The sequence below is a fragment of the Phyllostomus discolor genome, chromosome 9, assembly GCF_004126475.2.
Source record: "Phyllostomus discolor isolate MPI-MPIP mPhyDis1 chromosome 9, mPhyDis1.pri.v3, whole genome shotgun sequence".
In the NCBI taxonomy this organism is placed as follows: Eukaryota; Metazoa; Chordata; class Mammalia; order Chiroptera; family Phyllostomidae; genus Phyllostomus; species Phyllostomus discolor.
The window spans coordinates 86,661,224-86,676,191 of record NC_040911.2 but is presented as its reverse complement, the minus strand read 5'-3'; the positions used below and the strand labels follow the sequence as shown (position 1 = coordinate 86,676,191).

The 14,968-nt window shown below is 34.5% G+C and overlaps 1 protein-coding gene across 9 annotated transcripts in view; it reads left to right on the top strand.

The window, feature by feature from the left end:
* NCOA6 (nuclear receptor coactivator 6) overlaps positions 1–14,968 on the top strand; it is an 88,186-nt gene that overhangs the window by 23,038 nt on the left and 50,180 nt on the right. For all 9 annotated transcript variants that reach the window (XM_036009739.1, XM_036009738.1, XM_036009743.1 and 6 more), the window contains 2 exons: positions 7,722–7,827; positions 12,783–13,064. In XM_036009739.1, the coding sequence (XP_035865632.1) occupies positions 12,830–13,064 (235 nt within the window). In that variant the 5' untranslated portion in view covers positions 7,722–7,827; positions 12,783–12,829. The remainder of the gene's footprint in view (positions 1–7,721; positions 7,828–12,782; positions 13,065–14,968) is intronic.

Below are 14,968 nucleotides of genomic sequence, written 5' to 3'. Positions count from 1 at the left end.
CACAATGAGTATGAGTTGGGTAGAGTCCCTCTGGTGAGAAGGTTTGATATATAGTGGAAGAAGCACATAACTTGAGGTTGAAAGACCAGGGCCTTGTCCTGATACTGCCACAATCTTAGTCTGTAACTTGAATCAAGTCATAATACCATTGTATAGGTTCGTTCCTCCATGTCTTTGGGCAAATTAGACTATTATTCTGTAAATTACTTTCTAGCTCTTAAACTTCAAATCTGTGAACCAGTTGAGGTAAAGGAGAGGCAGCTGGTGGGTTTTGTGTATCTGAAAAATAGGTGAGCCAGGGAGGCCATGACACTGATAAGAGCATTGTTGAAGGAACCATGCTCTTTGTGGGATGAGAGGGGAATGGATAGGGAAGAACAGAGTGCGTGAACAACAGAGGGAGGAGGTAAGGGGGTGGGGTGAGATAGGGTTGGGGAACAAGTATGGGTGACTGGCCTAAGGGAATATTGTTGGAGGTGGTGGTGGTAGCTCAGGACCTAGTAATGATATGGTCCAGGTTCTTATCTTACTGTCAAATGACTCAGGAGAAATGTGGTCAGAGGAGTTCTCTCAGAACAAGGAGGTAGAAAGCAGAGGGTATTTTTTTGCATGTCTGAGATAGGCTAAGGACAGAAATATAATTGCTGCTAAGGGTTTAAGAGGGTGGTAGATAGCTGGCTTTTGTTTTCAATAGATAATACATTCACATAGTTCAAAAATAAAAAGATAACCCTGGTTGGTGTGGTTCAGTGAATTGAGTGCGGTCCTGTGAACCAAGGGGTTGCTGGTTCAATTCCCTATCAGGGCAAATGCCTGGGTTGCAGGCCGGGTCCCCAGTTGCGGGTACACGAGAGGCAACCACACATTGATGTTTGTCTTCTTCTCTTTCTCCTTCCCCTCTCTAAAAATAATAAATAAATCTTAAATCAAAACATAAAAAAGATGCAAAGGGAAGTCTTGATCCCACCCTTAGCTTCAACAGGCCTTACTTCCCCAACTTTTTAATATGACAAGTTTCAGACATACAGGAAAATTGAAAGAATAATATAATAATGATATTTTGCTATATTTGTCTCATCTATCTACCTATCTTTGCTGAATACTTTGAAAATAAATTGCAGACATTAGAATACTTTATCCCTAAATACTTCAGCATGCATCTGCTAAGAATAAGGGTATTGTCTGTAAAATCACAACATTATCACACCGAAGAAAAAAATTTCTATATGCCCTAATATCTGTTACTTATTTCACATTCATTTTTCCCAAACGTCTAAAAATTATTTTATGGCTATTCTCTTCAAAGCAGGTGTAAGCAACATTTATGTATTGGTTATGTCACTTCAGTCTCTGAATCTAGAACTTTATCCTCTCCTTGTATTTTCCCCCAAGATTTTGGTTGTTTTTTTTCTATGTTTATTTTTTATTTTTTTATTTTTTAAATATATTTTATTGATTATGCTATTACAGTTGTCCCATTACCCCCCTTCATTCCCCTCCACCCTGCACACCCTCTCCCACCCACATTCCCCCCTTTAGTTCATGTCCATGTGTCATAAGTTCTTTAGCTTCTACATTTCCCATACTATTCTTGCCCTCCCCCTGTCTATTTTCTACCTACCATCTATGCTACTTGTTCTCCATACCTTTTCCCCCTCTGTCCTCCTCCCACTCCCCTGTTGCTGACCCTCCATGTGATCTCCATTTCTGTGGTTCTGTTCCTGTTCTAGTTGTATGCTTAGTTTTTGTTTTTGTTTTAGGTGTGGTTGTTAATAATTGTGAGTTAGCTTTCATTTTACTATACATGTTTTTTATCTTTTTTCTTAGATAAGTCCCTTTAACATTTCATAAAATAAGGGCTTGGTGATGATGAACTCCTTTAACTTGACCTTATCTGGGAAGCACTTTATCTGCCCTTCCATTCTAAACAAAAGCTTTGCTGGATAGAGCAATCTTGGATGGAGGTCCTTGCCTTTCATGACTTGGAATATTTCTTACCAGCCCCTTCTTGCCTGCAAGGTCTCTTGAGAAATCAGCTGACAGTCTGATGGGAACTCCTTTGGAGGTTACTGTCTCCTTATTTATCTCTTGCTGTTAGATTTTGGGTTTTGAAGAAACCAGATAAATTTTGTTGTAGCATGTTTCAAATTTTATATCTTATTACATCTTCATGTAATCAATTACTTTGTGTAATTTTTTTATATTTATAAAGATTTTATTTTATTTTTTAGAGAGTTAGGAAGAGAGGGAGAAAGAGAAGGAGAGAAACATTGATGTGTGGAGGTATATCAACTGGTTGCCTCTCACATGCCCCCGGTTGGGGACCTGGCCAGCAACCCAGGCATGTGCCTCGACTGGGAATTGAACTGGTGACCCTTTGGTTTGCAGGCTGGCACTCAATCCACTGAGCCACACCAGGGCCAATATTCTTTTTCATATTCAAATTGTTTCAAATTTGCCAGTGGGAACCCCTTAAAATTGGCTCCTGTGTCCTTTTGAAACCTCCTATTGGTCTTAGTGCTTCCTTGTCTTTTCATACAACATGATTTTTTTTTAATTTACGTTAAAGATAGCCAATTTTTCTTTGGTTTCTTATATTTCCTTCTAGAGTATTTTTAATTTACGTTAAAGATAGCCAATTTTTCTTTGGTTTCTTATATTTCCTTCTAGAGTACTATAAATACAAAATATATTCTCTCTTTTCCCACAAAAAGAAGCATACTATAGTTAATGTTTTACTCCTTGTATTTTTTCTCTGAACAACATATCTTGACAACCTTTCCATATTAGCACATAGAAAGCATCCTTATTCTCACTGCATTTCACTTTTATTGGATATACTATAATTGAATCAATCTCTGTTGATAGACATCTGGGTAATTTCCTATTTTGCTATATAAACAATGCTTTAGTGAATAACTTTGTATTATGTCATCTTGTATGGGGACAGGTGTGTCTGTAAGGATCACTAACCAGAAATGAGATTGCTGGGTGAATGGTATAGATATAATTGTAATGTTGATAGATATTTCCTAGTTGCTGATGTTACACCAATGTGTACTACTGTTAACAATAGATAAGAGTGCCTGTTCTCTCAAACCTGCCAAGACAATGAATGCATCATCAAATTTTTGGATTTTTGCTAATCTGATCAGTGAAAATATTTCTTTTCTTTTTATGTATGATGTTGAACATCTTTTCATATGTTTAAAGTTCATTTGTCTGTTTCCTTTTCTGTGAATTTTATGATCATATCTTGTATTCATTTCTGGACACAATAATTTGTTCAAATTTTTGTTCTTTTTATCTTAGGTATCTGTATATGCATACACATATATACCATACCTATAAATACAGTATACTTTTTTCTTTTTTTTTTTTTTTAGATTTTATTTATGTATTATTAGAGAGGGTAGGGAGGGAGGGAGGGAGGGGGAGAGAGCGAGAGAGAGAGCGAGAGCGAGAGAGAGAGAGAGAGAGAGAGAGAGAGAGAGAGAGAGAAACATCAATGTGCGGTTGCTGGGGGCCATGGCCTGCAACCTAGGCATGTGCCCTGACTGGGAATCAAACCTGCAATGCCTGGTTCACAGCCTGCACTCAATCCACTGAGCCACGCCAGCCAGGCGAGTTTTTTCTATAATGTTTATATATGAGAATTTGCTCTTTTATCAGTAATTTGATTGCAAACATTCTTCACCTTTTTAAAAATTTATGAGGTTTATTTTGCAGAATTCTTTGATTTTTATGTACTTGAATATATCAATCTTTCATTTTAACCAAACCTAAAGCCCACTCCAAGGTTATAAAAATTTCTTCTCTACTTTTTTCTGATACTTTTAGGGTTTCATTTATTACACTACTTGATGTGAGATATATATAACTCTTAATTTTTTTTCTATATGGCTACCTAGTTCCAGTTAGTGAAAAGTCAGTTTTTCCCCTTTATGAGATATTAACATTCTGCATTCACTTTGATTAATTTTTGGAATTTCTAATCTGTTCCATCAGTCTCCCATCCATTTATATTCCAGTACCACGGTTTGAATTATTAATACTTTATGTTTTGATATCTGGTAGGAGTTGTCTATTTTACTGCTCTTGATTTTTTAGTTTGTCTAACTCTTGTTTGCATATGAATTCTGGAGTTGGCTTGTTTGGTTAAAAAAGTTCACATTTTTATTGAAATTGTTAAATTATAAATCAGGGAGAGAATCTGTATTTATGAATCTTTTCATCCAAGAATTTGGTGTTTCATTCTATTCAGGTCTTTTTTGTATTTGGATACATTAGTGTTTTTAAATTTTCTTCTTGTAGCTTTACATTTCTTTTTAGTTTATTCCTAAATATTTCATCCTTTTTTTTCTTTGTTTTTTTTAATTGTTGAAGGTTATAGTAGTTTTTATGTTTTTAGACCTTTCCAAATATTTTTCTTTTTTTTTTTTAAGATTTTATTTATTTATTTATTTATTTATTTTTAGGTAGGGAGGGAGGAGAGAGAGAGAGAGAGGGAGAGAGGGAGGGAGGGAGAGAGAGAGAGAGAGAGAGAGAGAGAGAGAGAGAGAGAGAGAGAGAGAAAAAAATCAATGTGAGGTTGCTGGGGCCATGGCCTGCAACCTAGGCATGTGCCCTGACTGGGAATCGAACCTGTGATGCCTGGTTCGCAGCCCATGCTCAATCCACTGAGCTACACCAGCCAGGGCAATATTTCATCTTCTTTATTGCCATTACAAATGGTTTTTTTTTTTTTTACCTAATGGTGATCAATTACATATGTAATGAAAACTATTATTTATACATATTAATTTTATACCATGCTATTTGATGAATTTTTTTAATTTTTGCTGTCTTCTTGGTCAATATTCTAAGATTTTAAGAATATAATTATACCATCTGCAGAGTAGTAGTTTTAGATCCTTCCAATGTTTATACTTTTATGATTCTTATTTAATTTCACTGATTTTTATACCTCTTCTATAATGTTTAATAGTCTTTTCTCATTCAGCAATCCGCTGACTTTTAGGCTGAAAGATATATTTTTGTCATGTTAAGGAAGTGTTTGTCTATTCCTATTTATTTGAGGGGTTGTGTTGATCAAAAAGGGTTATTGAGCCCTGGCTGGTGTGGCTCAGTGGATTGAGCACCAGACTACAAAGTAAAGGGTTGCTGGTTTGATTCCCAGTCAGGGCATATGCCTGGGTTGTGGGCCAGGCCCCCAGTAGGGGGTGCACAAGAAGTAATCACACATTGATGTTTCTCTCCCTCTCTCTCTCCCTCTCTAAAAGTAAATAAATAAAATCTTTTTTTTAAAGGGTTTTTGAATTTTGTCAGATGACTTTAGTATTTGTGGTGACGATTATATGACTTTTCCCCCTTACCTTCCTTGCATTCCTAGAAGAAACTTCACTTGATCATTATGCATGATTATTCTTTTAATGTATTGTTGATTTAGAAATCTTGCCTCAATATAAGAGAGATTGAGCAATATAGGAGAGATTGATTTGTTATCAAGAGAGAGTTTTCTGCTTCATAAAAAAATTAGGGAGTTTTCTGTCTTTTTGTATACTCTGGAACAGTTTCAGATCATTAGACTTATCTGTTCTCTACAGGGTTAATAGTGCTTCCATTAATTCTGTACTAATTAATTAGTCAAATATTGCACATTTTAAAAATTCCTGTGGCACACTCATTGAAAACTGCTGACATAGATATGAGCAAAAGCCTGAGTAAAATAGTCTCTGTGGTCCTTTTAATTTCCTTTGTGTCTGTGGCTTTCTTATTTCTTGTTTTATATATTTGGACTTTCTCCCTTTTTTACTCACTAGATTAAGTAGTGTTTTAACTGTTTCTCCCAGTGTACCAATTTTTGGATTTGTTTATTAGTTCTTATAATGCTTTTCTAATTTCTGATTAATTTATGCTTTCATCTGTATTAATTCCTTCATTTTGCTTTCTTTCAATTCACATTATCAGCTTTTCCCCTAACTTTTTGCATTGGATGTTTAATATATTTTTGTTTTGTTTTGATACAGGTATTTATGGCTACGAATTTTCTTCTTAACTGATTTGGTTGTATTTAGGTTCCAATATGTAGTATTTTCCCTATTGTTTCCTAGAGAGCTTGCATTTTTTAACCCAAATCCAACATTTTGTTGTTTTAAGGTAGAAAGACCTTTGTATTTTATTTTATTTTATTTTATTTATTTTATTTTATTTTATTTTATCTTACTTTAAGTTTGTAATTTTTGTGCATGGTCATCAGAGTATTTGACTATCCTATTGTTACTTTTTGAATCTATTGAACTTTTCTTTAAAGCTTTTCTTGAAGGTTAATTTTTATTAATGTTCCATGGAGACAACAGTGGCTTTTTTTTTTTTATTAAAAAATAATAAAGGGCCCTGACTAGAGTAGCTCAGTGGACTGAGCGCGGGCTGCGAACCAAAGTATCGCAGGTTCGATTCCCAGTCAGGGCACATGCCTGGGTTGCAGGCCACAGCCCCCAGCAATTGCACATTGATGTTTCTCTCTCTCTTTCTCCCTCCCTTCCCTCTCTAAAAATAAGTAAATAAATTCTTTTAAAAATAATAATAATAATAATAATAAAGGGGTAGTTTTCCCCTAAGTATTTATTAATGCTTAGTACATATATTCATCTAAAATTTTGAGATTATAAAATTAATATTTGCCAATAATGTAAAAGCCATAACAGCCAAGTTGAAGACATTGTATACAGATAGTATCATTTTAATTTTTTTCAAGGCCATGCTTACTGGTTTTAGAAAGAGGGTAATGGGAGTGGGGGAGAGAGGAAGAGAGACATCAGTGGGAGATAGATAAACATCTGTCAGTTGCCTCTAATACATGCGCCATCCGAGACCAAACCCACGACCCTTCATGGGACAACACTCCAATCAGCTGAGTCACACTGGCCAAGGCCAGATAGTAGGGAAAATTTTTTTGAAGTATGCCAGTATTATGTACTTCCTATGCATAATTTCTGTGTGTATAATGAGGGATACTTTAGAACTTAAACTGAAAATTTAATGAAGAATGAAATGTAAGTGTTGCAGGTTCAGTTCCCAGTCAAGGTACATGCCTGGGTTGCAGGCCATGACTCCCAGCAACTGCACATTGATGTTTCTCTCTCTCTCTCTTTCTCCCTCCCTTCCCTCTCTAAAAATAAATACATAAATAAATCTTTAAAAAAAAAGAATGAAATGTATAGGTATTGGACGTAAAGTAGGAAAAAACTTACATCTGTACTTTTTAAAAATGAATTTTGAAATTCTGTTAGAAGAAACGAGTCTGTTGTTTAGTGTGTATACAGAATATTTTGGTTTTGGCACCAAGTATGTGCAAACAGTGTGGCATGATGTTAATTTATTTTAATTTGATGGATGAATAAATGACAGTATAGGGAGGGCTCTAATGCTTAGGGTCCAAGTTTCATGATTCTTAAGTGAAAATGGTGTATGTCCCTCAGTTTGCTTCTGTACTCTGAGTGCTTGCTGATGAGTAGTCTAAGATCTCAGAAAAAAGGCACAATTTGTAGACTTTAAAGAAAATCCTGTTTTAACATTGTCTGGATATGTCTAAGTTGACTTGATAACTTGTGATATTTACATTACATTACATTACATTAACTTCTGTTGCAAAAACAGGTTACCTGTGTAACTTTTATACAATATTGTAACTTTCTTCTTTTTTTCTCCTTCTTTTTTAGAATTTTTATTTGGTGGCTACCTTGAAATATAGGCCTGAAAAATGCCAGCTTGTTTGGATGTAGAAGATGACTTGGATAAATGATAAAAATTAAGAAAGACATTTTGGTGAGTGCATCCTTATGTGAGAGAGTGGATTTGGCTTGTCTGGATTCCAGTCAATGGATTTACTCTACCAAAGTTACCTAGCAAGTAACTCTATTCCCTTCATTATCTAGTGTTTTGTCAAAGGAGAAGATAATCCTTCAGCTACATATGAAAGACATCAGCATATTTAATAAAGACAAAATTAACTAAGTTTGAGTACCTCCTGTTCTTCTAAAGACCTTGCTTAGTCTCTTTTTTTCTTGGGGAGTCCACACACCTCCCAAAAGGCACATCATAACCCTTAATAAATTCATTTTAAATATCAGGTCTCCTCCAACAGTACACCAAACCCACTTAGTTCAGGCCTAGTACCGTACTAGTTAGTCACATAAGTCATACATGGATTGTCTGACTTAATTAGACATTGAAAACTGATGGCTGTGGGGCATATGAAGCTGCAGTGTGTTTCATTTGGCCTATAGAGTATTTTCCGAAAATGTAAATCTCTTTTTAAAAATCTGGAGATTTCACTGAAGGAAGGATTTTAGTATTATGATTCAGAATATCTACTCTTTCTGGGGTTGTATAACTCCTGCCATCCCTCCAAAAGAAAATAAGCTGGAGCAAAGTTGTCAGTGCCCAGCATAGATGGGTATTGTTTTCCCTTGCCCAAACTATTCTTACAGTATATGCAAATGCATTTGATACCCAATGTTGTTGTTCTTTTTTAAAAAATTAATTTATTTATTTATTTTTAGAGAGGGGAAGGGAGGGAGAGAGGGAGTGAAACACCAGTGTGTGTGGTTGCCTCTCGAGTGCCCCCTACTGGGGGACCTGGCCTGCAACCCAGGCGTGTGTTCTAGATTGGGAATTAAACCAGTGACCCTTTGGTTCACAGGCCAGCACTCAGTCCACTGAGCCACACCAGCCAGGGCCCAATGTTGTTCTATTTATTTTACCTTTTGGACTCCAGTAGATACGTGAGTTTGTGATATCTGTTGTAGAGAGTAGTGTCTTATCTTTTGCTCAGATGGTGACCAAGTCAAATAATTTGAATAGCTTGTGACAAAATTTTACCTATTATTCAGCTACATGCACCAGTCCTTTCTCTTCAAAATTTTTATCTGGTGCAGGTAGCTGAATACATAAAAAATACATGTGAGATATATATATTTAAATATATTTATTTACTTTATTCTACTTTAGTTTGGAAGATGTTCATAAGTAAGCTTCTAAGCCTTTCTGACATCTAGTCAAGTTTTACCTTGGAGCTTTTTCCTTTTTTTTTTTTTTTTTTTTTTTTTGTGAACTTTTTATTATGAACAATTTTACCCACATACAAAATTATAGTACAAATAATACCTATATACCCATGACCTCTAGTTATCCATTATTATTTTGCCACATTTGCTTAACATATTTTAAAGTAAATTACAGGCATCATGACATTTCACTCCTAAATGTTTCTGTATGCATCTCTTAAAAAACAATAAGAACATTGCCCAGTATAAGCACAACACCATTATTATCACACCTAACAAAATTAGTAATATTTTCTCAATTATCCTAAAAATGTGCTTTACTTTTTTAAAAGATTTTATTTATTTTTAGAGTGAGGAGAAGGGAGAGAAAAATATCGATCAGTTGCCTCTCATATACTCCCTGCCTGGGGACCAAATCTGCAACCCAGGCACATGGCCTGACCAGAACTGGCAACCTTCACTGTGTGAGATGATGCCCAACCAGCTGAGCCACACTGGTCAGGGATGCTTTACATCTTTTTTCAAACCAAGACCCAATAAAAGATCGTGATTTTTAGATCTCTTAAATCTCTTTTAATGTAGGGTACAGTTTTACCCACCTTTTTATTTCCCCCTTATCACTGACTTACTTGAAGAGGTCAAGCCTATGGAAATCCTACACTTTATATTTGTCTCATTATTTCTTCATGATATTAAGTTGTTCTTTTGTCTCCCGTTAAAAACTTGTTAGATTCAGGTTAAACATTTTTGGCAAGACTATTTCATAGGTAATGCTGTGCATTTAATACTATACATAGTTTCTAGTTGTTCCTCTGTTAATGATGCTAAGGTTGATCATTGTGTTCAGGTGGTGACAGTCAGGTCCTTACATTGTGAACTTGCAGTTTTCCCATTGTCAAACAGCAAATCTGGGATGATCCTTCAACGTCATGTGAATATCCAGTTGTGTGTCAATTTTTCACATAATGTTTTATCCTTACTAATGATCCTTGCCTGAATTATTTGTTAGGGATTTCAAAATTATGATTTAAAAAAAACGATAAATAGTTTTTACATTTAAATTGGCATTCTTCTATAATAAAGGGATTTTCTTCATCAACTGGAGCTGTTTGGCTTCCCTGAAATATTTATCCAGAAATTATTTCATTTGAAAATCTATTTTATTCTACCTTGAAAATGTAGCATAAATAATATGCTTGCTTTTAATTTCTCCTGGATACCACATTTGTTCTTAAATTATTCATAAAAAAATCAAAAGAGCCCAAATAAAAAGTGAAATCAATAGGTAATCTAGAAACTTATTATGTGAGTAAGCAAGATAACTGGTAGTTAATCTTAATAAACCGAGAGAAATAACACATACTCTTTTGTGAAAGATGATTTTAAGTGAGCAAATGAGTCTCTTGATATAGTCAACTGTAATGTTTTCTCTCTCTAAGAGTCAGTTGCTGAACTGCATTTCAAACTAAAAAAGTAGTCATTATTTTGATATGAATTCTTTATTAATAGATTTTAAGTGGAATGATCTCAATGAAGTTATCTAGAAGTTTCTTTAAAACTTTTTTTGGAGGGAAGTCCAGCAATTTTTTTCATAGACTGCCTTTCAGTTTCTTGCTTTTTAAGCAATTGTGTGGTGTCTATAGTACTGCTAAACTGGTAATTCCTGAATTTAAATTAGCTGACTTGTGTGTCTGCCAGTAGAGGGTTTTCCAAATCTTAATACACAGCCTTAATGGCATGACCAATGACCACTCAGAAGACTGTCAAAACAACAATTAAAATTTAAAAATGAAAATAAATAAATAAAAAGACTATCAAAGTCCAGGTTTTTTAGTTGGTTTCCTTCTTTACAGTTAAGGATGCTTTTGGAAAACGTTTCTTAAATTTTAAATTCTCTTCTTGCAGTTGTTCCAACCTAGGAACAGCTGCTAAATAGTTGCAGCTTTTCATGCAGTATAAGCAATTACTCTTTTTCCTGCTGAGCAGCAGCTTTTAAGCCGTGAAAATCTGTTGTTAAGTTTTATTTATTTACCTTTAAAGTTCTTTAAACTCTATAGTTCTAAAGGATTTTCTAAATGCCATTGTTTCTAAACCACCCACATCACACTGTTCCTTAGTAACAGTTACTATACCAGAATATAAGGTGCACTAGTTAGATATAAAACATTTCCCCCATATTTACTGATAGCCTAGGACTTTTGGCCCCATAAGATTGCTTAGATTGGTTTTTGGAAAGCCTTTGGTCTTGATGTTTAGTGGCTATTTCAAAATATAAAAGTTAATACATTTTTCCACTTATTCAAGTAATGTAACCATATTATAGCATATTTAGTTTGTGTTTCCCTAATGAACTTATAACATATTTGGAAAATAAGAAAATTAACCAGCAATCTTACCAACTTAGCACAATTAGTGTTTGCATTTTAGTGGGTTGATTTTTAGTCCTTTTTTCTTACCCATCTTAAAAAAGAAAGAAAACAGTTATAATTATTATTTATATAAGGAATTCTTTTAAGTTAGAAGATTCTTAATCTTCTGTGTGAGGTTCTTATGTTCCCATGATATTCTTGCTTAACACAAATGCTGAAAATTAATGTTCATGCATTCACCTTTGGGTGAAGAATGTGATCTTCAGTCCCAAATTTAATGGAGGAAATAACCAAATAGTGTGTGATCTTTAGTATTTGTGCTCTTCAGTAGGCCATAACTGAATATAGCAGAAAATGTGACTTCTCTAGATCCAAAAGTTACAAAGTAATTTAGTTCTATCCTAGACACAGTTCTTTGCCTCTGTAAACATGTGTTAACCATTTATTTTCCTTTCACAAAATATTTTTAAATGTTTTTGTTTGTCTTGTTTCAGAATCACTATTTTCAGTCTTACCACTATTAGTAGTCCTTTAAAAGTTGTTTAAAATGGTCCACATATCCCTGGTTGGTGTGGCTTAGTGTATTGAGCACTGACCTATGAACCAAAAGATGACCGATTTGATTCCTGTCCAGGGCACCTGCCTGGGTTGTGGGCCAGGTCCCCTACTGGGGGCATGTGAGAGGCAACTGATCAATGTTTCTCTCACATGTAGATGTTTTCCCCCCCTCTCTTTCTCCCTCTCTTCCTCTCTCTCTAAAATAAATAATGAATAAAATTATTTTAAAAACAAAATAAAATGATCCACATAAAATACTTCAAGTTTTTAGGTAGTTCTCCAGAAACTTTTAGTTGTATCAAGTTGTACTTTAAAGGTTAGAGAAGGAGGGGGGCTTTAGAAACTTTGGCTTCTACGAAGCTTTTGTCAGTACAGGAGTAAGGGAAGTCTTGGGATCTTCTTGTGTTGTGGGGTCCACCAAAAGCTAATAAAAATTAATTTTCAAAAAAGACTGGTTTTATTTTCTTGTGATCCCTTGTTCCCTCCTCCTCATATTCTAGACTTACACAAAGGTAGCACATAACATAATAAACATTATAACATACTAAAAGGAATTTTATTTAAAACTGGTATAAAACATAAAATAAAACTAAAGTAAAACTGGTGTATTTTTATTTCTAGTATCTTTGAGAACTAATTATTATTTGATATCTTAATTAAAATAGTTTATCCTAATTTCTTAATTTTTATAGTACTTTCTTATTGACAAATAAGTTTTCATAGAACTATACATTGTTGTTTGTAAAATTATGCATTGCAATGCTTTTTCTCTCTTCTCTTTTCAAAGGTTTTCTTATTTTCCACTTGGCACATGCTTCTGGAATAATATTCACCATGGTTTTGGATGACCTTGCAAACTTAGAAGACATCTATACTTCCTTGTGTTCATCGACAGTGGAAGACTCAGAGATGGATTTTGACTCTGGACTAGAAGATGATGACACAAAAAGTGATAGTATTTTGGAGGATTCCACAATCTTTGTGGCCTTCAAAGGAAATATAGATGATAAAGACTTCAAATGGAAATTGGACACAATATTGGAGAATGTGCCCAATTTGTTACACATGGGTAATTTGTTTTAATTAGTTTTTCCTTCTCTGTGTTTGCCTTTCTGTGGTTATCTCGAGTTTTATAAAGTAAAAATTTTGCTGTACTGATTTGAAAGACTGATTTTAATTGTGAAATTGGAATTTTAGGATTTTTTTTTAAGAAATGCAATTGTGTTTCTTTTAAGTACATGGAGGAACTGAAATCTTGATTTGATCAAGTGCTCATTAACTTTTTTAGGTTTGGGGTTTTTTTTCTTTGAGATATGATATCAGGAGAGAAGCTGGGTTTTTCTGTTGTTTTTTTTAAGGACTTTTTTACTGTGTTATGTAAGACTGCTTTATAGTTATGGATTATTTAGCATAGTAATAGGGGATTTTATGTGTTAAAGTTACAGTTATCACCATCATTATCACCATAATCACAGGCATAATATATCATATTATAAGGACCCAGCTGGGCCTGAAATAGTTCATTGCTTATAGTTACCCACATTTTTCCCCTTGTTTTTAAATTGCTGAGTCAGTTTGTTTATGGCTTTTAAATAATTTTCCAAACCCAGACTTAATGCTGTTACCAGTTTGTATTTTTGGTGCAAAAAAAGTATTTTATTTTAAGTCATCATATCTTCTCAAATGTGATGGAAGTTTAAAAAACTTTGATAAAATATAACTATGTCATATAGACAAGGATTTTTCTGCAGCCATATCACAAGTATATAATATCATGAGCATATTTGATGTTTGTCTAGACCATGTACAAGATTTCAGTACTTTTCAGATTGGGAAGAAGCTTTGTAGCATCTGTACTTTATGGAATGAGGATCCCAACCTTCCTGCCTTTTGCTGTTCAGTGCCATGGAAAGGAAATTGACCTGGGAATCAGAGCTGGATTTTAATCCACCTCTGATACTGCTAGGTAGCCACCGGATCCTGGGCCAATCACTTAGCCTTTCTGGGCTTCAGTGACCTTGCCTGTAAAATAGACTTGGACTAAATATTTCCTAATCCTTTCTAAATTTCTGTGATTATATTACCTCACTGCTTTTAGCAATTAGTCTCTTTTCCCATGTTAGAACAAATGAACTTCATGTCTGGGTAAGTTAACTTTCAATATATAATGGTTATGAAGTTGGCAGGGGCTTGAGGAAACATGTAAGCACTTCCTCCTATCCATGGATATTTCTTATTTTGAGAACAGATATACCCATATCACCATTTTCTGAACATTAGAATGTAAAATTGAATAGAGGGTCCTAAGATCAAATTGAGCTGAGTTTTGACAAAAGGGAAAATTACTTTGTCTGGCATTGTTGGAAAAAAGTTTTTTTTATCTGCTAACCGGACCTGGGGTTTGCTTTCCATCTATAAAATATAATTACAAATAGTATTACCTCTTCATTAGTTAATGTGTATATCTTCTTTTAAAAACATGTCCTGAAGTTTGCATTGACTCTTCAGACTTGCTAAATGGAATGTTTTCATATACTAACTGAAGCTGGGTTGTCAAATTTATGTTGGTTTCCCCCTTCAGTTTGGTATGCTTCAGTGGAAATTCTTCTCTGGTTTAAAGTAGAAAAAGATTTGCCCTGGCTGGTGTGGGTCAGTGGATTGAGCACTGACCTGCAAACTGAAAGGTTGCCAGTTCGATTCCCAGTCAGGGCACAGGTCTGGGGTGTGGGTCAAGTCCCCAGTTGGGGATGTGCAAGAAGCAACCACACATTAATGTTTCACTCCCTCTCTTTCTCCCTCCCTTCCCCTCTATCTAAGAATAAATGAAAAAAAAAAAAAAAAAGAAGAAGAAAAAGATTTAAAAATCAAAGATATAAAGAATCAAGACTTAAGACCTCCGTAAACCAAAGCATTTATAGGGCATTGGAAGATATGTTTGTTCTCTGTCTCTATAATTATCTTCCATAGGGATGC